General features: G+C 41.6%; 1 protein-coding gene across 2 annotated transcripts in view; it reads right to left on the bottom strand.

The window, feature by feature from the left end:
- The window catches only part of ctnnbl1 (catenin, beta like 1), a 45016-nt gene extending 27622 nt beyond the window's left edge, over positions 1-17394 (bottom strand). Inside the window, exons 1-10 of one of the 2 annotated variants that reach the window (XM_079360509.1) lie at positions 17175-17394; positions 16062-16301; positions 14035-14141; positions 13692-13831; positions 13019-13116; positions 10675-10768; positions 7284-7375; positions 6947-7019; positions 4264-4322; positions 3831-3979 (exon numbers count right to left, since the gene is read on the bottom strand). In XM_079360509.1, the coding sequence (XP_079216635.1) occupies positions 3831-3979; positions 4264-4322; positions 6947-7019; positions 7284-7375; positions 10675-10768; positions 13019-13116; positions 13692-13831; positions 14035-14141; positions 16062-16301; positions 17175-17204 (1082 nt within the window). In that variant the 5' untranslated portion in view covers positions 17205-17394. The other variant, XM_079360510.1, reaches the window with a different exon arrangement.
- Positions 17395-23538: the final 6144 nt, after the last annotated feature.

Below are 23538 nucleotides of genomic sequence, written 5' to 3'. Positions count from 1 at the left end.
CAAGAACAATCTTCAAGAGAGAAGTTCCTCTAAAACCTGGAAGCTTAACAAGCTAGACTGCATGCAATAATGAAATCAAGGTACGTGTGTGAGGGATTATAATTTGCACTGACAGATATTCTCTTACTTTGATCAATTGTGTTTTAAAGAAGACATTATCATTCTTGTTCACCTTTTCAAACAGTCCTTCTGTGGTCTAAATGAAACATCTGTGTTGTTGGTTGGTCCAAATATAAGATGAATCAAGCAGCAGAGGAGGTTTGTAATTCTGTACAAACCAGCTCTCGCTGAACGCTCTGCTCTGATGTGTGCGTCTCTTTAAATGCAACAAGCCCCACCCCTGAGTGTTCCAGGTAGACATCACTCTTTGGCTAGTGAGAATAAAAATAGCGGACCTGCGCAAATGTTTTTTCAAGACTGGGGGTGGCATCCACGGTTGGAGAGGTTTTTTTAAAAAAAAAAAAATTATTTTACCAGATGCAACTGTGACATCAGCAGGAGAGCAAATCTGAAACTGAGCATTTTTTCTGTGTTTTAAGACTTATGCAGATTACAAACAAAGAACTGGATGGGTTCATTTCACCTCATGTGGGTCAGTAGACACCAAATAATTTATGTTTACTGTACATGTGGGTTTTTCTTTAAATTCCTTCTCTTTTACAGATGAAAATATTTTAAAGGCACCCCACTCTCTCACAATAGTGGTGTAGTGGTGCCTGAAGAAGTACCAGTAGTTCTACTTTTAATTGGCCCATGCAGCAGACGATAAACATCCTCAGATTTAAACAGTGACGTGTTTAGTTCACCTAAAAATGAGCCTCTTGTATTTGCACTCATCTTCTGCTGCTGATATATACATATTAAAAAAAATTACTTCCTGTATAAATTCTGAAAACTCAAACCTGGCAATGTGTTCGACAACAAAAGGGAACTTAGACATTTATGTTGTCTTTCATCAGCGCACGGTGAACCGGCTGTTTCCGGATCTGTCTGCACCATCTACCTCAACGACACGCCTCCGCTCAGGAAATGTAGCTGTCTGTCACCTTGTCACTTACTCCACTCCCACCAATGACAGATGACAGTGTTTATCTCAGAGGAGGGACACATATTTCAGCAGTTGAGGCTGGTTCTCCAGACAGGCACATTATGTATGATGGACGGCTGTAGAGGCTGGAGGGGAATGATACACATTGTACTTTCTGAGGGGAAACTGGGCAGTCCAGTTTGTAGACAGCTGACTTAACTCAACATCCTGGTGTCGTGGCCTACGCCGCTGTCGCCTTCCCAAAATTAATTGCACCTTGAGTTATGACATCAGGAGTTTGTTGTGATAAGAATAAGATTCTAGATAAGACTGAATCACTCAAAGATGTTGGGAAAGTTTTACAAAGCTGTGATGACCAATCAGTCAGTACAACCAAAAGTTTAATTAAAAAAAAAAAAATCAAACTTGATCAGACTACGTATATTATCCTTCCCTTAAAAAGAAGGACAAAGACTCGAGACCCCGTTGTTGATAGGCGGGCGGGAAGCATCAAGGAGGCAGAACGGAGGGGTCAGGAGGGTGTGTATGTGTAAAGGAGATCAGAAAGGTAAGGAGGTGCTGTTATAGGAGGGAGAAGTTAGAGGGAGAATCTTTTAGTCAACGGGATGTTTGACAGCGAATGATTCCAAGGTGTCTGTCTTTAAAAACGGCTGTGCTACATCTCTGCTTTTGGATGAGATGTCTGGTCTGACACATTCAGCCTGCGCTGAGAATTCATCGAGACACCAGGTGGGAAATCTGTATCAAGCACAAGATTGGAGAAGTGGCTGGTTGGAATTGAAAGGGAAGTTTTGATGGGAAAAAACAATAACTGTGTCTCAGTGAGTTGAGATGATTCTTTTCTTCTGTTGCCGTCTCATTCTTCTTTTCTATTGTTCTATTGTTTATGTTAGAAAGCGAGAACTGATTAATGTCAAAAATTAATATGAAGGATATGCTGGGAAATAATATAATACGTTGGAACAGGAGACAGATTTAAAAAACAGTGCTCAAAGAATTAATTTGATATTGGAACAGAAATGCTTTCATCATCAGTTGGAGATAAGCTCAGAGAAAACCAGAACACGAGGCAAATACAGCAACTTTCACTCCTCTTTTCTGCTGATACAATGATCACTTTGATATAATAAAACTTTTTTTAAATCTTTCATTATTTTACATGTTACATTAAAACGTTAAAATGCCCACATATTCTCATCTTTTTCAAAAAGTTTAAAGAAGTCTCAGAGCTCCTCAAAACGTGTCTGGTTGTAAATCCACTCTGATCCTGTATTTGATCATGTCCATAAACCCCTCTATTTCAGCCCTGCTCAGAACAGGCTGTTTTTGTGTCTGTCGCTTTAAATATGTAAATGAGCTGTCTGACCACGCCCCCTCTCTAGAAAAGCTTGGGCTTTCTCGCTTCACGTCCTATTGTTTACGGTGAGAAGGCAGACTCAGAGGGCAAAACAAAGACCTCACTGTGGGAGAGTCAAGGGTTACTGCCCTTTGTGATGTCATTAAGGGAAAATCTCCAAACAGCCTGCTTGAGCACATATTTTCTGAAAAGTGGAGCAGGCTAAAGAAGGAGAGGCTGGACTTTTCTCATCATTGGGGGGTTTGTAAGCAGACTAGGGACACGTATTAGTGTTAAAGAAACAAAGTGATGGGTGTTTTGCACAATATTTGACCTGTAAATACAACACATTTATTTATGTACAGTAGTATGTGGGTTTTATGCAAAACGAAAGGATTTAATTTTTTTTTTGCATTCTTTCAAATTTATAATTGTTTTATAAAAGATATCATTGACTGCTCTCTCCTTTGTTATTCCACCTCATTTCCCTCGTGGACAATTTAGCAGAAAAGTGTTTTTGCATTCCAATAATGAGATATCGATCCAAGGCTTAAATCTACGTGATGAGAGATGTGATTATCAGCACGGGGATGCAGAAGCCGTGAAGATTTCATAAACGTGTGTAATGATAGATAGATAGATAGATAGATAGATACTTTATTGATCCCGAGGGAAATTCAAGCTGTGTCTTTATGACTCGTTAAGGTCAAATCTCGGCATTCGCCACGCTCCACCAGCTGTTGATTGATTGGACCGGTGGTCGCAATGAGTCCCACCGCCATGGTTTTTTTCTTTGCAGAGCTACACGGTGTTACGCTGTGACTGTTCAAATATTCACAGTGCAGAAAAAATGGGGGGAAAGGGCATATATAAGCTGTGAGGGCCAGATCATAAATCTTGTTACACTTTTCAACAACATACGTTTTCATTTTAAAGATGATTTCTATTGCTTTATATTTGCGAATCTCATCTTACTGGACCTCAGTACGTTGTAGGTTAGTATTTCAGCAGAGACGTATTGAATACATCATCGATTCTCCTTCTGTTAATTGTGTGACCAGGAAAAACAGATCCATTAAAAAACACAGATTTGAGTATTTTAGGACCAAGCTCGTCCATAATTTTGTCTTTGACTGATCAGCCCAGTCACCGTTTGGAGTTATTGAAGCTTGATGTATAAGACCTAGCATATGATGAACCACGACTGTTGCACCTACTAACAGAGAAATTCTGGCATACGGTATGTTAAGAAACTTTGGATGATTCTTATTTTGACTGATTTTTAGGTGTAAATAACTTTTAGATCCTAATAGCTTCCATTTGCACGAGTGGCTTTAATGGCTGGCACTAAAAGACCTTTACTGCCACTAAAATACTTCAATTATATTCAAACTGTCCAGACAGATGTCCTTTCCTTCGACATTTCTGAATGTACTGGGGCCTCACCTGAGCATGAGATTCATCAGCTGAAGCCCCTCCCCTCGGAGGAAGCGGTCTCGGTTGGCTGGCAGCATGAGGCAGGAACAAAGAGCGTCGAAGAGGTTCTCCATCATCTCCTGCTCCTCGGCTGTGGACGGGTTGTGACGTTTGAAGACCTGAGAGGACAAGGAGGGAGGGAAGGTGATGAGTGAGGCAGCAAAGTGTCTGCAGTAGTTAAATAGAAGAGTTTGGAAAGTGGGAAAATAGGAGCTGTTTTCATGATAACAATGACTAACATCAACAATCCATAAATAGACTCAGGTTTGTACTACAGGTGGGAGAACAGGCAGGCAGAATACTCATGCTCAGCCTAACTCCGACAAGACTCAAATGGACCTGTAAATAAGTCTGGATGGCAGAAGAGCAAACACAAAATAGTGTAAAAATAGTAAAATCTTACAGATAGTTGCTGCAGTAAAACATCAATGCCATCCATCTCTCCTAATAGTTCTCTGGTATCTGTGGAAGTGAGAGAGGGAAAACTATGTAATAAAAATGAAGGAACAGGACAACAGGGAGATCAAATTGAGACATTTAGAGAGGAAAAGGGAGGAGAGAAAACGGTCAGGGGAAAGGAAGTTAAAGTGGATAGATGAAGGAAGGTAAAAGAGTGAGAGAAGTGCTACAAAGACATACGATGAGAAGAAACACTGACAAACACATTGGCCATGAGGGACTTCCAGAGAGAGTGAATACAGAACAATAAGGAAAATATATTTACTCAAGAGTCATGTGTTTGAGGTAAAGGGCTGGAAAAGTAAGATTTTTCATTCTCTGTGCTCTTTTCTGGACCTTGAATGTGATCAGAGTTTTCTTCTTTATTATTTAAAATTGAACTTTTCCAAAAGTCCTAAAGGCTAAACAAATCAAACGTATATCATCTTTGGCTGAGAATAACCTTTAATATTACATGATATTGTTCTTATGCACCCCAAATCCCTCAGAACTTGACATTCAGGCGACTAGTTTTTTTTATTTATTTATTTTTAAACTTTAAAGTTTATTTTATGTGGACATAGCAATTACATGCCACATGCATTGATTTGAGTGTTTTAGCACATATGCTAATTTGCTAAACTTGTCCACATGCAGCTTCTAGACACGTACTTCTATTTCTACATTAACTCTTATTGCCCTCTCTTCTACATCATTTCAAACCCCTTAAAAACACTTTGGATTTGTTGTGAAGCTCTAATGTAGCTTAAAAACTGTGGTGTTGGAGTTTGAGTGTGTGTGGGCAGAAACTGATACATTTGTATGTTGGTGCAGTCAACCTTGTTTGTTTGCTGATGGGTCTTATCACTGACAATTATCCTTCCTGGATTTGTCACACTACTTAAATGCAACTCTTTCCAAAAGAAATTAAAGCCCTGACTTTTCAGCTGTAACACTGGAGTGAAGAGTTTATGCTAAGCACTGCTGCTGACCTTGTTGTTATTCAAGCTTGGAGTGTTGCTGTTCTGGGCTGATATAACCAGTCAGTGCCTGTTTCCATGCACATCTCCGTTATACTTAAACGTTTGGTTTGTGAACATTTTGGTTGACCTTCACCTGCAGCCAGGAGGTAAAGAAGCGGCTTTGACGAGGGGTTTGTCGGCTTTCATTTGGACAGGCAGGTTCTCAACGCAGGTGGTTAGCTTGTGCTAGCTTGTTAAATTATTGGCTTTTCCAATACAACAAATGGAAAAGCTTGCAGTGCAGGTAGAAGCAGTTTACGCTCAAGGTAAGTCCTGTATTAGTTACAAGGTGCTTCACAAATGCAAAAAGTAAAAACAGGAAACATACACTTAGAAAATGTAGATACTTCTTTAAAATGTCCAGAGATTCAGCAGATCTGAGGGTTTGTAGGAGTTGATTCCAGAGAGCGGCTGAAGCTGTTTCAGGTCGTGCAAACAAACAGCGGGTGGTTGCTGGGCTGGTGGTTGTGATCTCACTGCTGCTGTCATAGGCAGATGAGCCCGGGAGGACGGAGGACGGGCTCCACTGTTGTGTTGACGAGCTGCAACAAACGATGCTACTCACTCTACCTTTAAGGTCTCGTTCTGACTGTTATCTTGAATTTCCCTCGGGATCAATAAAGTATCTATCTATCTATCTATCTATCTATCTATCTATCTATCTATCTATCTATCTATCTATCTTTTTGTTTTTATATTTCCTGTTAAATTGAGACTGCAGCAGTGTGGAGGCAGTTTTTTATTAAAGCCTTTGAACACAGAAATTCTGTGAATTTTCATCAGGAGGTTCAACAACATGGACTTTTATTTACCAAGAAATAATTTGTGCGTTTCATCTGTTACTTTCTCTGGGCAGGAAAGTTTCTGTGACTCAAAAGCATGACTTCATTTGAAAACTGGTGTATCTACAGGGTCTTAATTAGTGGGAATGAAATGCTGTTCTCATTTGCTGCATGGACTATTTTTACATATAAACCCTTCAGAGAGGCATTTTAAGTCAGATTTGACAAGAAGCAGTGATAATTACATTCAAATGAGCACATCAAGGATTTTCCCAAACTGTCATATTTAAATAACAGTCATGTGATTTGCATTTTTTAAATTCAAGTGAATGACAGTATTTTAATAGGGAACGGAATTCCCTGAGAAGAAGAAAATCTTTTTTTTTGTGAAGTTGTGTTTTGTATTTGAAGGGCAGGATGGAGAGGATAACTGGAAGAGAAGAGGGGGGAGAATGAGTGTAAAGTGAAACACGACTCCCTCTGAATATCAATATGGCCTGTACCATTAATGAGAGCCTGTCCAAGCACCTGATCGTCCTGTGGCTATGCGAGGCTTTATGGGGTTTTAGTGAGTGAGAGAAGGGTGAAGGAGACTGCAAATAAGACAAGGAGAGAGAGAAGAAGAGACGTGGAATAGGAAGACTAAAAGAGGGGTGAGCAAGAAAAAGATGAAATAAGGAAATGAAACATGAGGAAGAATAATCCAGGCAGACGAAAGGAAAAGGAAAGGAAACAGGACACAGTGAATTTTCTTTGTGTTCATGGAGGCTGAGAGGGAAACAAAAAGCAGAAGATAAATTAGCTCCTTTTGAAAGCCACAGACCCTTTACAGAGACGCACTTACTGTCATTGTTTTGCAGCAAGATAGCCAGGATTTCACTGCAGTACAGCTTGTTAGCATCAAAAGGCATCTTCGCCTGGGAGGAAAGGGAGGAGAGACCATGTTCAAACTACCTCTCATCTTCAGTATCTTTGTTTTCCAAAGACCAGAGAATAAGAAAATCTCCACATCCTCGAAGAGACAACAACGATTTCACATTTTTAGCAGCGATTCTTCAAGCCTGGTACGTTTAAATGTTTTATAATCTGCTTTACATGACTGGGAACCTGAACACATGCGTGGGTAAAAACACATTATTAAAACATCAATCTGAGTTTTAAATCAGCTGCTGCATTCTCACCTTGATTCTCTTAAGCAGCCACTGCATGAGTCCTTGCTGGGCGGCCTCTGTGCACAGGCCTGGTCTGAACTCCGCCATGTTCTCAATGATAGCTGAGAAAGATTTAAAATGTAATGTTAAAAACCTAACAATAGGGATCGTCGGTGGCGCAGTGGCAAGGCGCGCGATCCCATGTATTGAGGCTATAGTCCTCGCGCGCGGGCGGCCCGGGTTCGCGTCCGGCCTGTGGCCCATTTCCCGCATGTCTCTCCCCACTCTCTCTCCCTCATTTCCGACTCTATCCACCTTCCTCCCTCTATAATAAAGGCATAAAAGGCCCAAAATAAATCTTTAAAAAAAAAAAAACAAACAAAAAAAAAAAAAAACCTAACAATACACCTTACGTCTTGTTTCTGCATAGTTCAAGTTAACATGTCCGTGAGACACAGAATCACACTGAGCTGACATATTGGACAGACTTTATATCAATGCTAGGTGTAGCTCAGCCAAATCACAACGTCAACAAAAGAGCAGAAAAGATCAAAGTGCATGTTTAATGACGTGAGCAGAAATCATAGAGGTCACATGCGGACACTCGATGCACCATGCTGCAGTCACAGTACGTATATAAACCTCACTCCTCGTCCTATTGGATCGAGGGGAATTCTCTGGAAATTTCCTGCTGCGTGTCAGTCAGATTACACGACTATTCTCAATTGTTGACGGTCATTTGCTTATTAAAGAAGTTGTGTAATTTTAGGAGGCAACTTTCTCAGAAGTTGATGCATTATTGTAACAGGATGAGTAGCCTGCTAAGAGAGTTATATTTTCAGAATTGTCCAGATTGCTGTTCCTGCGTTCGACGTCTGTCCCAACTCATCTGCTTTGAACAATGAAAGGATAAGAAAAGAGCAGGTCCATATCTGAAGGAGAGCAGAGTGAAAAGCTGCTTCTGAAATCATTCTGAAGGGTGCTGCAACAAACATAGTCAAAGAAAAAGCATTAACTCGAGCGTGTGTTATCAGCTCTAGAGGACACATCGCAGCTGGAACATGACACGGTGAAATTTAAGCTTAGCTCTGGAAATGTGTCTTAAGCTGTCACTCAAGATTCTCTCGACTTAAAAAAAAGTCCCAAACACAAGTTTGATGTTAAATCTAGAGGAGCTTTCTGCATGATGCCGACTAATCCAGCGGGGAAAGTAACTACTGATTATGTACTTATATATAGTGTGGTCTTCAATCAAAGCCATCTATCGGCCTCACTTTCACACTCACAGGTGCTACACGAATAAACTTTAAAGAAGAAGAAATGTGGAATGCAACAGTCATCTTTTTATACAAGCTCTGACTGGTTTCTGTCTAAGCTACTTCTAATATCGTTTAAAGAAAGCCGTCTCCGTCACACGATATCTCAATCAGGGCAGACTGCAGAAGAAGTGGACAGAGACAGAGAGAGAGAGAGAGAGAGAGAGAGAGAGAGAGAGAGAGAGAGAGAGAGAGAGAGAGAAGTGGAGAAAGAGAGAGAGCGAGCGAGAAGTGGAGAAAGAGAGAGAGCGAGCGAGAAGTGGAGAAAGAGAGAGAGCGAGAGAGAAATTGCTGGTTGGTGGTGATGAAAGGAAGGAGAAGAGAAAAACTTATGGGAATAGAGGGGAGGAAAATAAATGGAGGGGAAAAGCAGCGGGGAGGCAAAGGGGAGGGAAGACAAGTCAAAGATGAGGAATGGAAAGCAAAGGGAATGTAACAAGAGGATAACAAACATACATGGAGGAGAGGGGTTGGGAGATAAGACAAATAAAATAAAATAAAAAAATACAAATCTGTAGAGAGCTACTGCAGATGACAGAGAAATGTTGAGAGAAGGGTGGAGAGGGAGGGTGCTGAGGGAGAGAGAGCAGGGGCTTTATCAGTGATTCAAACAGAGCAGACAGACAGACAGCATCCTGGAGGACAGCAGGCTCAGAGCAGAGAGCAGCCAAGGCAGACAAAGGGCTTATTCAAGCTTGGAGAGCTCCCTTGATAACACACACACACACACACGCACAAAGTTGAATAGCTACGCTCCCTCGATATAACCCACACTTGCACACAGAGCCAAACACACACCTAAACAGCCCTCCTGATACTCGGCCTCAATCTGGCAACAAAGGAAATATCATCTCAGCGGACTCGTTCAACACAAAAAGAGCTGAGAGGCAGAAAAGTCTGATTCATGAGAGGCTAAATACAGAGACCACGACTCCTCAAACTATCTGCTGGCCCCATGCCCACCACGAGCCCTTTCATGAATGCACTTTAATCAATGTGACAAAAACAGACTACAACTTCTACGGCTAACTTTGATGGAAAAAAAAAAAAAAAGCTATCGACTCCAAATGAGAGCTTGACAGCTTCCTTCGCCGTCACACTAAAAAGACTTGGACACACAGCAGCAGAGGGCGAGGCTGTTCAGCTTCATAAAGTGAGTCTGTGTGAAAGCCCCCTCCATGACGACAAACTGCACGGGCTCCTACACTCCTTAAAAGCACACCTGCCCCTCGGCAGGCTTTTCATGTTGAGAAAAATGGGATACATTTATTTTTATTCAAACACTCGATTGTTAATTGAGCTGTTTTCTTGAAGCAAGCTTCTCTTTAATCGTAACCATTTTCAGTTTGTTTGTTTTTTTAGGGTTTTGCTAAAGTGTTGTAACATCACGTCTTTGTACACTCATGTTGATCCTGGGATGTGCAGTATTGGTGTATCAGTCTTTGGATTCACATTGTGTTTCATTGTTGGGCGAGTGTGGCACAGCGGGAGCTCCACGGAGACACACAGCCAGACATTTACGCGCACACGGCGCTGCGCTCCCTCCACCGACTCTGCTGGACTATCTTACCTCTGTAACACCTCTGTTACTACCTCCGAAAAAATGGTAAGAAAGAGTGGATCAGCAGACTGAATAACACGGACAAAACCACTGACAAAAAATAGTTGGCAGGGAGTGCCAGTGGCGCAGTGGCACTGCGCGCGCTCCCATCGAGGCTACAGTCCTCGTGCGGGCGACCCGGGTTTGCGTCCGACCCACAGCAACTTTACCGCATGTCTCTCCCCACTTTCTCACTCTAACCACCATCCTATCCATTCAAGGCTAAAAAGCCCAAAAATAAACCTTTTAAAAAAAAAAAAAAAAAAAAAAAAAAAATAGTCGGCAATCACTGCAGAGTGCTTTGAAATTCTTAACCCATCATTTCAAATTCATGAAAACACTAAGTTCAGGCCACTGAAAGCTTTTCATCGTCTTGTTCTTTAAGTGTTGTAGAGCTCCACTGATCATGTAAAGAAACAGCAGGAGCAGTAAGCTGCAGCTTCTATAGGAAATGAGTTGAGACAGACAGGAGGGTCTTGTGTAGCCTTGGTGCTTATCTCCTTACCCAGAGTGTTAAAGATGCCGTCAGCCTCCTCCTTCACCTGCTCATCCAGCCGGTCCATGTTCTGCACCAGCAGGGCCACCACTTGACCCTCCAGCTGCAGACACAGAAAGACAAAGTCAGGGTCCTGCTACAAGATCCCAACGTAAAGACCGACATCAGGTGGAGGTACTGCATTCCTCTGGATCAGCGGTTCTCATCGGGTCAAACCGCGGGGACTCCTTCATGAGAATTTACGACCCAAATTTAAGAGATCTTTTAAACAATCAGATTTACGAAAGGAAAATAGTGCAGTTTGAACCTCAAGACGATACAACATGTGCCACAGAAGAAAGAAACACAAACAAGCTCAAAAAGTGATTCACAGACTTTTAGACGTCTTTTCTCAACCCGCTGAAAATGGCTCCGTGACCCACTTTTGGGTCCCGACCCACCAGCTGAGAATGTTTGAAAACACATTTTTAAAGAGAAAACATGAAGGGCCAGAAATGACAACTTGGACGTTTAACATCTGGACTCAGGCCTGGCAGAAGAAACATGTCCCGGTGTTATCAGTCAAGTCAAGATTAGAGAGTCAACCAAACAGAGCTCGCGGGGTTTCGAGCGGCTGAGTAAAAGTACTTTTACAGATGAAAGAAGACAGACAGTCGACACAGATTCATGAGCAGGAAAAGACGGCTGTGGATCATTTTGATTCATCTTATCAAGGATACCACCTGGCCTTCTGGCAACAAGGACATAGGAGCTGCAAGCATCACAGCAAAGAGGAGAGAAATGGATTCAACCAAGCCTTGCTGCCCTCAAACTGTTTCCCTTGGAAGAAGCTGTAAAGAAGAATGGGGCTATGGGCGCTCCATTGCATGGTAAATGGACTGCGTTTGTATAATGCGTCTATCCAGACAGTTCTGCAGAGCCACCAGAGCTACTGGTACACCAAGCATCATATCATTTCTCTTTGGAAAAAAATCTTCTGTTGTCAAAAGCAAATCATGGCAGAGGAGGGAGCTGTAGTTTTCTCTTTGGCTGCATCCGAGCTGCCGCACTGCACTAACAGTTAAGTCTTTGTTATTGGTGAGTGTAACCTTTAGAGGAGCAAGTTGAGTTTAACAGAGCAATCACCTGAGAAGTTCAGGCCTGATTATGAAGGGGCCTGCTGATTCTTTAACGAAATGGATGCAAACATCGTAAAAATCCTCCATCCATCCATCTTTCACCTACATGACCTGAGCTCGGTAAATAAAGGCCAATGGATCCTCGTGTCAGAGTGTGCACATTGGACTGAGGTTTAATGGTCAATCAAATCTAATGTGCAAAAGAAACACACTTACTCACTTAATAATGTTGCCAACAGGTAGATTGCATGTGGCATAAAACCACTGATTATTTGAGGAAGTGTCACAGTGACAGTTTTCTCCGCTATTCGAGGTACACTAACACATTTTGGTAGTTTGACCTTTGTCTGTGTCGCATCAAAATGTCAGCACGCATAATGGGACGTCAACATCTACCCCGGCTCTCATGGCATCACGACACACTCAGTGACAACAACAAAAAATAAAGAGGGAGAGAGAGATAGATGTTAAACAGAGAGTTGAAGGCAACAGAGCTGGAGGATGACAAAAAGTATGTATGAGAGGAGGCGCTATAATTACATGGTTGACATAACACTTGAAATTAATATGTTTTTCCATGAATAGGTTTATGTCACTTTTTAAATTAGATCTCAAATTGACTTAATTGCCACAACAACTCACATAGATCACACGGATGCAAACACGTTTAATTTGTAATAATTAAACAATGACAGAAAGTACAAATTAGCAGCATATTTTCCCCAGTTTAATCATTAAGCTTCACATTTCACAGGGTTGTTTTTACTGACAACACCAATAAAGAACAATTTGTGAGCCATTTTACATTCAATCATCTGTGTCCCCGTGTCCACCAAACGTTTTTTCACCTGTCAGAAAAGAGCTAGCTGTGCACTCACGAGCGTTTGCAAAGAGGACGTGGGTACATGATCTGTAGGCGGCAACAAATATGGGAAATATCACACATTTAGAAAAGAACATCAGTTTCACCAACAGCACCTTTCTGGAGTCAACTTGAGCAAAGGTGCGGCGCTCTTTCTCCATAAAAAGACGCAGGCACCAGGGCCTAAGTAATATCCTCTGCAGATGTGAGTGAGAGCCAACAGAGGGCTTCTTTCTGATTTATTTTTCCTGTAAATCCACCCCCCCCCCCTCCCCCCGTCTGGTTTGAGTGTCAGTGCCAAGAAGCTTGAGTATCAACTCCAAAGTGCTGCTTCATCAATAAGTTGAAAGTCTGGTGTAAGTCCTGAACTCACCAGAGCGTCGATGAGCACCTCGGCCCCCTCCTCGCTTTCATGGAGTGTGTCGATATCCGTCAGCTCCTGCAGCAGGTCCACCACTGCTATGGCAACATGTAGCTCAGGCTGAGGACAATATGAATGTGCTGAGAGAATACTCATTGAAGCATTACACTCCTATAAGAGTGTCAGACTGACAACTGACTCTAAAATCATAATCAGCTACTGAAAATCCATTTCATGATCATTTAGTGAATTTAAATGATAAATTGCAGAACGTTAAAGGGCTTTGATTTGTATGATTAGATGATTAAATCAGATGGAAGGAAATACTCTGCACATTTTAAATTTTTAACAAATCCTATGAAAAGCCAAAAACATCCTTAATTTATTCTCACGGCACTCAGCATTGGGCTTGTTTATTCCCACTATAGACTAAAAAAAACTCTAATTAAACAGTCAATGAAATTAACTCAGTTCAGTCTTAAAAAGATGTTTCGGCTTGTGATCCTCATCAGGGTCGTCATAGGTTCATCAGGGTCATGGATGACCGACGAAAAGCGCCGGTCTAATTTGTTAATAAAGTTGATCATACAACAAGCTGGAGCTTTTTCCGTTCAGTCTTCATGTTCGTTAGAAAATCCCCCTCTGCTTTGACAGAAGAAACCAGTATATTTAAAGAAAAGGATATCAGTGTTCTCGTGACTGAGGAGGCCCAGCAGGGAGTGGACGGCGTTGAGCTCCACCAGCAGGTGATACAGGTCGGGCATCGTGGCGATCACATGCATCTCCTGGATGATGTCGTTCAGATCCAGCTCTGACTCCATGAACCTGTTTTAAAGAGCCAGAACATTTTGGTAAGCTGCATTTTATGTTTCTATAAATCTAAAAGCACAAGAGAGGCCATGTAATTAAGAGTTTAACAGATACTCTGTCATGGTTGTTAGTATACTCCTTTAATGGAAGACATATATTCTTATAATATATACAGCTATTAAGAGCAAAGCGCTGTGAATCATCAGTACCACACTTACTTCTCTGGGCTGTCAGGAAACTTAATCCTCAGCTCCTGATTTTTGTACGACCGTTTCTCAAAGGTCAGGATCATTTTCTTCACTGAACTCTCGTCCACCGGTTCTGCCTGTTTGATTGGTGCATGGGAGGAGAGAGGAAGAAATGTTTGAAAGAGCAAAGAAAGACAAAATACATTTCTAAGAGGGAAGCTGCTGAAATGACAACGAAGAAATCTCAGAGTCAAACTAATTATGAGACTTGAGTTGAGTAAAGAACCCAGAAGTTTTGTACGATCCACAGGCTTGTAAGTGCACTTGAGTGGAAAGGGAATGTGTTTGACCTCCTGCTGGCTTAAAAGCCTGCTAAAGTGTTGAAAAGATAATGACAGGTTAGAAAATTACAATTGTCAGTCATTATGGCACAGTGCAGCACTTTGCTTTGAGCAGCTCTTGACACGGTGAATAAAAAAAATCCTTGGCTCCAGTGCAGAATAATACATGGGAAATTTTATTTGGCCCCAATTAATATGGCAGCAGTGGTACTGACAATGGGTCTTGTGCTATGGTTGTATGCTTTTAGATTTGAACTCAACTTGTAAGAAGTGAACACAGACGACTAATTTCAAATCTGCTAATAAAAAAACCCATCAGGATGTGAAACTAGAGGTCTATCCATGAAGCCAAAGTCGACTGTCTGCTCTCTTTTAGTGGACACGTATAAGACTGGAAGAACTGCCCCCCCCCCCCCCCCTTCCAACTGTAAACAGACAACTACATAACCTTCTGATACAGAATATGTTTGAACTAACTTCAGCAGTGACTCACACTCGTATATCTAAGTGTGAACAGGCTGATAAAGTTAAGGTGAGTCAATGTGTGAAAGCAGCAGGTAATATAGTCTCGAACATTCATTTGTCATCCCTGCAACCAACGCCGTCATCATATATGCACGCTGTGCTCTGACCTCCACCTCATCCTTCCTGCACCTAATCCTTTTTTTCTTTTGAAACAGAACGAAGAATAAGGTCTTTAACCTCCTCTTTTTGTAAAGCACCTCGAGCCAACAACTGGTTATGAATCTGTGCTATACAAATAATAATTGATTGATTTCCATTGAGCAATGTTTCTCTGCTTTAGTTTACACTGTTCACTACTTGACTAGTTGTTAGTATATCATTTGCCACTGTTGTGTTTTTGTCTTGTGTAAAACATCCAAATTAGTGATATTCACACAGACAGTCACCATTATGAACCCCCCCTCCCCCTCCCAAGCCCTCTCACCTATACAGTACCAGCTGAGCATTAAAGGTTGTAAGAGCAAGGACAAATTCACAAATAATCTGAGGAAAAGTGAGGTGAGGTGCATGTGTGAAAGGCAAGCCCCTGAAAATATCAGGAACCAGACAGAAATGCAAACAGCAATATCTTTGCCACGCCCCCTCTCTCCTCTGCTGGAGGACGGGGCGAGGAGTCTGTAAGTGCAGTCAACATAAAACCTTGGAAATATCCACAGAGCAAATAAAATGATGGAAACGATGACAACAGTATATCTATGTTGTAGGATAAAGACCAACATGTGCTTCTCTGAGAAATTGTTTGTAAAAAAAAAACAAACTCTATACTACATTATACACTGTACATCTGCAGAAGCCACGAGCATTGTTAAACACTGATGTGATGAAAATGGAATCTTGTATTTAAGATACTGTAGAGCTCCTCTGTCTTTGTGCTGTTTGAATACCTGCTCATTTATTTTTGCAATGCCAAATAGCACAAGTGATTAAAGTGTCTGCTTACTTTACAATCCCAACCAAACTGATAGTTTGAGCTCATTCTGACTGTGACTGTCCAATCATATGATTGCATGCAGCCCTCCCTCTAATAGTTAAAATATTGAAAAACAGACTATGTATGCATTAAGAGTATAGATACAGCAACATATTATTCCCATTTCTTTCTTTCAATGTGTTGATATTACAATTATTTTCGATGTTTTTGTCTTAGAAAAACATAAACTCTTTGAATTACACAAACGTAATTTCCCCTACCTCTGGTTCCTCTTCATCCTGGTCCATTAGTTTCTCCAGGATCTTTTTCTTGTCCCCAGTCAGCTCATCAGTGTCCCTCATTTCACCCCCAACATCAATCCCTACTCCTGCTGCTGCCTCTCGGTATCTGGCCAACTCTCTGGCACTCAGTCCCTTCTGCTGCTTCCCTCCCCTGGACTCTTCATCTCCTCCTGCTGATCCGCCGTCCTCCTGCCTGGGACGCTTTGCTCCTCTGTCAGGCTGCAAGTTCAAATCACATGTTGACGTGTTATAATGTGCACTCAAATGTGTACTCATATAGTCACGTTAGAGATAATGGAAAAGCTCAGGTTTAGCTCCAACTAAATAGTGTGGGAGAAAAACAGTGACAGGATTTCTCTATATTTTATTTAATGCAATTGGTGAGACATACCACGACCAATCTATCAAAACAAACGGATATGGGCAAAACTGCATTAAGATTTTTAGACTACTTTAGTCTGTCCAATAAGCACACTTTATTTCAGTATATAAGAAGGTGTCCAGCAGCTATTCTGAGGAAAATGAGAACTACTAAAACCAGCTGCATCAGGCAGTTTTATGATATAAAGTTTTTTTTTATCAGCCGAATTTAGTAATTGCATATAAATGGTTGCGAAAATGCATTGTATATATGATATGAGGTGTAATATACGGATTGTAAGTCATTTATCTTTAGTTATAGGATTTATCGATGGGTACTGGCATACTAAACAGAAGCTGTGAAGTCCTGGACAAAGTAAGCTGCTCAGCCAGGAAACAGGGATGTATATGGTTATGGGTAGATCTAAAAGCACATGTACTTTCATCTACTTTACACACTAACATATCTGTAACAACCAAGTTAGACGTGTAGCCTGCCTCTTCAAACAATTAGCAACCGGTTAGTTAGCATGCTAACTGCTCGTACTTATTTAAACTACAACAACAATGTAATAGTAACTAATTTCAGTAATGCTTTATAGAACATACAGATTCATGAAAGTAGATAAAGAAAGATTCATTCATTCATATTTACGAGCGATGTTACTGCATTCAATCCAGTGAATGAAGAAAGGATAGCTAACGTAAAGTCACACAAAATAAAGCACGTGCCTGATAGTTAAGGAGCTCCCCAACATCCATGTCTCCGGAATAAAAACCAAAAAGTAATAATGGTTTTGTTTAAGCGTGGATATTTAAGCAGAGCGTAAAACTTGTGTGGTTATTTATCTGGCTAACAACAACCACTCTGTGCTAACATGCTTGCCGTAAAACGTTTGGCTCGCTGTCGTAGTCGCAAGCCGTAGGGAAATTACTGTCGTGCACTTTGACTGTCAAGCACCACTTGGGCTTCTCACGTATGCTCCAGTTAGTATCTTGCGCTGTAAAATGTAACATTATACTTTCTGTCTTTCTAAAGAGAATTGAACTGAAAAAGATGCTTAAAAATGGTTTTCTATGTTTATTGCGGATAAGGGATTTAAACGGTAAAAGCAATGGTACATTCTAATACATTTACAATTTACACTGCATATTCACAATCAACAATAGTTTTGTAAACTTGAATAAAAAACGTAATTGTCACTTCAAAAGGTTGTTTTCCTTTCCAATATTTCAGTGACAACGGTTTTCTTCTTTTTCGGTGACCCTGATTTATGACATCTTACAGTGTGTGAGTATCTATCTATCTATCTATCTATCTATCTATCTATCTATCTATCTATCTATCTATCTATCTATCTATCTTTAATTATAAATGTAGCCTGTGCAATTTTATAGTCTGTAACATAACAAGAAAAAGAAGAATGAGCAATAAAGATGAAGAATTTATTTACAGAAGTAACTCAAATCACAAAGCAAGAGTGTCATGGCACTATATCAGGTAGAACAGATGTGGTCTCGTCAATAATAATGCCTGTCAAACAAAAAACAGTCAGACACTAGTGTGCAGGGCAGAGGGGTTCACATAATGTTGATAAATGTGAACGGATGTATTTGTGACGGTATATTGGTTGATTGGTTGGTATTTAAGTTTTTGCTTCTGCCAGCACTGTTGCTGTAGACAGGTTATTTTTGAGTCCGTTATTTGTCAGGATGTTGTATATAAATGGATTATACTGTGTCCTACACTTTTTGATGTTTGTGAGTTCACTTTGTGAGGACGCTCGCCAATGTACAACAAATTTGACATTTCTTCTTTCAACCAAATTCAAACTAACTATTATACTACTATTATCATGACAACTAAAGTTTTCAAGAAACTATAATAAAAAAACTTGAGTACAATACTAGTAGTACTGATACCCATTTGATAACAGCAAAAAAAAAAAAAAAAAGGACAATCCTTGGCCCATCTTCTAAGGTAATTTTTAAATAACCTTTCATGCCACATTTAAATTCACCATGTGAGACATCAAAAGACTTGAGAATTGTCAGTATTTGCCGACCTGTCAGTTGAATGGACCACTGCTGCGCTTTCCCTCATGCATGTTTGGGATAAAGACATGACAAAAGAGCTGACTCTCGGAAGGGGTACTTCTTTTCTACTTTCTGATACTATCCATCATCAAAATAAGTTTAATCAGAATTGTCAGAGGATAAAAACATTTTAAACTATTTCTTGTACTTGCCACACAACAAAAAAGCCAACGATATGTTTTCATTCAGAGTAGAAATAATATATCTGATTTGCCAATCCTGATATAACCCCTTGGTTATGAAGTCAGACTTGACTGTCCTTTTTAGACCCTTCATATGAAATCCTGGTCTTAAGGGCTAAATTTTGCTGTATTCATACTTGAGCACTTAATGCCAAGATGGTTTAGTGTTCCAGACAGGCAGAAAATCAGTGTTGCATGGTGTAAAACCCTTCATTGACAATCCAGTCTCTGGTCAGAAATCTGTGACAGTAGAGCAAAAGAAACAACATTTAAAAGGAGGACCACTGCCAAGCAGTCAAGCTTGATGTCCCAGCAAAAAAGAGAGGAAAAGGGCTTAATCAAATGAAAGACAGACATGGGGTGAAAGAGAAAAGAGCACAAGGGATGAAAAGAAAAACAAATCTGGAAATCCCATCCAGGGATTACATGCTAGAGACAGCTACATATCAAAACATAGTTTGATTGGCAAAATTGGAACGTTTCCTTTTTTTCTGAGGCTGATAACTGAATTAAGAGGTAAAATACTTACACACTGAATTTAAAAATCTCTTTGAGATTAAAAATGAATTATCTATGTCTTGAAAAATGTAATCAAGATCATAATGTCAGAGTTCTGTGTAAAAGGTTTTTAATGACAATCTTTTTTTTTATTTTGGGTGTATTTTATTGAGAGATGGACTTCAATGAAAATTATAACAATGAGAAACATATTTATCTAGTGCAGATGAGCCTGTTAACTAACAAAACACTTCAGATGGGACTCAAACCAACAATCCCTGGCTTAAGCCTGGTTCACACGGCAGGATAATTACGCCGATTTTGGCTCTGATTCTCTCCTTCCGATAATCTTAAGGACGCCCCGATCATCATAAAATAATCTTATAAGATCATCCTGCCGTGTGTGGTGTGTTCAGATCTGTCCGTTCTGGTCTGGTCGGAAGAATGTCGGGACCGCTCCGATCTCAAATCGGGGATATTCAACATGTTGGATTGTTTTGGCCCGATCTCTCATCATCTGTGGTGTTTCCCCTTAGGAGAAAACGAGCACAAGCCTGTTGAATGTGACGCATAGCCAATCAGAAAGCGAGGTGACATAGTAGCGAAAACACCGGGAGCAAAAAAGCTACTCACCTCCATATCATCATGTAGCAGGTACAGTTCATGCTCCCGTAGTCTCCGCTCCTTTGACCGACTCTTTTTAAAACTTTTTTAAAACGTTTTTTTTGTTTTTCAGATAAAAACACAGCCAAGCGATCCCTATTACGTCCTCTTCGTCCTTTTGTTGACTCTGGAAACACGTTTGATCTCGAGAGGTTTTGCGAGATTTCCCGTCTGATCGGGGGACGTTCGCGAGTGAAATCGGTTCGTGTGTGGTGTGTTGATGTTGCCGTGTGGCCACACACCACACACTGTACGACCAAAACTGTAAAACCTCCGATTATTTAACGCCATGTGTGTGGTCTCTCAAGTTTGGGAAACCGGCAGACAATTTTAAAATCCTGCCGTGTGAACCAGCCTTTAGGAGGCCAGTGCCTTATCCAATAGGCCACTGGGGCTTCACAGAAACCATGGATGAGCTCAGTTTGCGTCAGAAACCATGAATGAGGTGTGGGAAAGCTGTTTGACGTTATCAAGAAGTAGTTGACTGAAATCACAGTGTCGCAGTGAGATCCTTCTCAGAGAGTCTTGTTTGGGTTAGGCCTTTTGATTGACAACTTCTCCAACAGCTGGAAAACTGTGCTAGCAGAGGATGGTTTCGATCCATCGACCTATGGGTTGTGCTCTGCTGGAAGCCCCCCCAGATGGGACTTGAACCCACAATCCCTGGCTTAGGAGGCCAGTGCCTTATCCATTAGGCCACTGGGGCTTCACAGGGCCTTCCTTTGTCAGTTCTCTCCACAAACAGGTAGTTCCACAACAAAGCAACGACATGGGAGTCATAATAGGTGCTTACAAATGCCATTACAATACCTTCTAAAGACAGAGCAGTTGAATGACTTCATTCACACTGTCCAACAGAAACCATGGATATACTCACTTTGCTGAACCATCCTACTTCAATACAGTATGTCGCAGGTGTGGGCAAAGACATATCCCCAGATCTCATCTACACTAACATTGTCAAGATGTAGTTGACTGCAATCACACTGTCCAACTGTCAGAGCAGTTGGTTGAATGCATTCACACTGTCCAATAGAAACCATGGATGAGCTCAGTTTGCGTCAGAAACCATGGATGAGGTGTGGGAAAGCTGTGTGACGTTATCAAGAAGTAGTTGACTGAAATCACAGTGTCGCAGTGATATACTTCTCAGGAGGATGGGAGCAGTCTTGTTTGGGTTAGGCCTTTTGATTGACAACTTCTGTTTGAGTACAGATGTTGCAGACAGAATGACAGTGGTCTGTAAGAAAAGCAATTTTACAGCTGGAAAACTGTGCTAGCAGATAATGGTTTTGATCCATCGACCTCTGGGATACGAGCCCAGCACGCTTCCGCTGCGCCACTCTGCTGGAAGCCACCCCAGATGGGACTTGAACCCACAATCCCTGGCTTAGGAGGCCAGTGCCTTATCCATTAGGCCACTGGGGCTTCACAGGGCCTTCATTTGTCAGTTCTCTCCACAAACAGGGAGTTCCACAACAAAGCAACGACATGGGAGTCATAATAGGTGCTTACAAAGGCCATTACAATACCTTCTAAAGTCAGAGCAGTGGAATGACTTCATTCACACTGTCCAACAGAAACCATGGATGAGCTCAGGTTGCTGAACCATCCTACTTCAATACAGTATGTCGCAGGTGTGGGCAAAGACATATCCCCAGATCTCATCTACACTAACATTGTCAAGATGTAGTTGACTGCAATCACACAGTCCAACTGTCAGAGCAGTTGGTTGAATGCATTCACACTGTCCAACAGAAACCATGGATGAGCTCAGTTTGCGTCAGAAACCATGGATGAGGTGTGGGAAAGCTGTGTGACGTTATCAAGAAGTAGTTGACTGAAATGACAGTGTCACAATGAGTTCCTTCTCAGGAAGACAGGAGCAGTGTTTTCTGGGTTACGCCTTTTGATTGACAACTTCTGTTTGAGTACAGATGTTGCAGACAGAATGACAGTGGTCTGTAAGAAAAGCGATTTTAAAGCTGGAAAACTGTGCTAGCAGAGGATGGTTTCGATCCATCGACCTATCGGTTATGGGCCCAGCACGCTTCCGCTGCGCCACTGTGCTGGAAGCCACCCCAGATGGGACTTGAACCCACAATCCCTGGCTTAGGAGGCCAGTGCCTTATCCATTAGGCCACTGGGGCTTCACAGGGTCTGTTTTTGTCAGTTCTCTCCTCAAACAGGGAGTTCCACAACAAAGCAACGACTTGGGAGTCATAATAGGTGCTTACAAATGCCATTACAATACCTTCTAAAGTCAGAGCAGTGGAATGACTTCAATCACACTGTCCAACAGAAACCATGGATGTGCTCAGTTTGCGTCAGAAATCATGGATATACTCACTTTGCTGAACCATCCTACTTCAATACAGTATGTCGCAGGTGTGGGCAAAGACATATCCCCAGATCTCATCTACACTAACATTGTCAAGATGTAGTTGACTGCAATCACACAGTCCAACTGTCAGAGCAGTTGGTTGAATGCATTCACACTGTCCAATAGAAACCATGGATGAGCTCAGTTTGCGTCAGAAACCATGGATGAGGTGTGGGAAAGCTGTGTGACGTTATCAAGAAGTAGTTGACTGAAATCACAGTGTCGCAGTGATATACTTCTCAGGAGGATGGGAGCAGTCTTGTTTGGGTTAGGCCTTTTGATTGACAACTTCTGTTTGAGTACAGATGTTGCAGACAGAATGACAGTGGTCTGTAAGAAAAGCAATTTTACAGCTGGAAAACTGTGCTAGCAGATTATGGTTTTGATCCATCGACCTCTGGGTTACGGGCCTAGCACGCTTCCGCTGCGCCACTCTGCTGGAAGCCACCCCAGATGGGACTTGAATCCACAATCCCTGGCTTAGGAGGCCAGTGCCTTATCCATTAGGCCACTGGGGCTTCACAGGGCCTTCATTTGTCAGTTCTCTCCACAAACAGGGAGTTCCACAACAAAGCAACAACATGGGAGTCATAATAGGTGCTTACAAATGCCATTACAATACCTTCTAAAGTCAGAGCAGTGGAATGACTTCATTCACACTGTCCAACAGAAACCATGGATGAGCTCAGGTTGCTGAACCATCCTACTTCAATACAGTATGTCGCAGGTGTGGGCAAAGACATATCCCCAGATCTCATCTACACTAACATTGTCAAGATGTAGTTGACTGCAATCACACAGTCCAACTGTCAGAGCAGTTGGTTGAATGCATTCACACTGTCCAACAGAAACCATGGATGAGCTCAGTTTGCGTCAGAAACCATGGATGAGGTGTGGGAAAGCTGTGTGACGTTATCAAGAAGTAGTTGACTGAAATGACAGTGTCACAATAAGTTCCTTCTCAGGAAGACGGGAGCAGTGTTTTCTGGGTTACGCCTTTTGATTGACAACTTCTGTTTGAGTACAGATGTTGCAGACAGAATGACAGTGGTCTGTAAGAAAAGCGATTTTACAGCTGGAAAACTGTGCTAGCAGAGGATGGTTTCGATCCATCGACCTCTGGGTTATGGGCCCAGCACACTAACACTGTGCCACTCTGCTGGAAGCCACCCCAGATGGGACTTGAACCCACAATCCCTGGCTTAGGAGGCCAGTGCCTTATCCATTAGGCCACTGGGGCTTCACAGGGTCTGTTTTTGTCAGTTCTCTCCTC

Source organism: Symphodus melops (genome assembly GCF_947650265.1).
Source record: "Symphodus melops genome assembly, chromosome: 13".
NCBI classification, from domain to species: Eukaryota; Metazoa; Chordata; class Actinopteri; order Labriformes; family Labridae; genus Symphodus; species Symphodus melops.
This window is presented reverse-complemented; position numbering and strand designations above follow the sequence as displayed.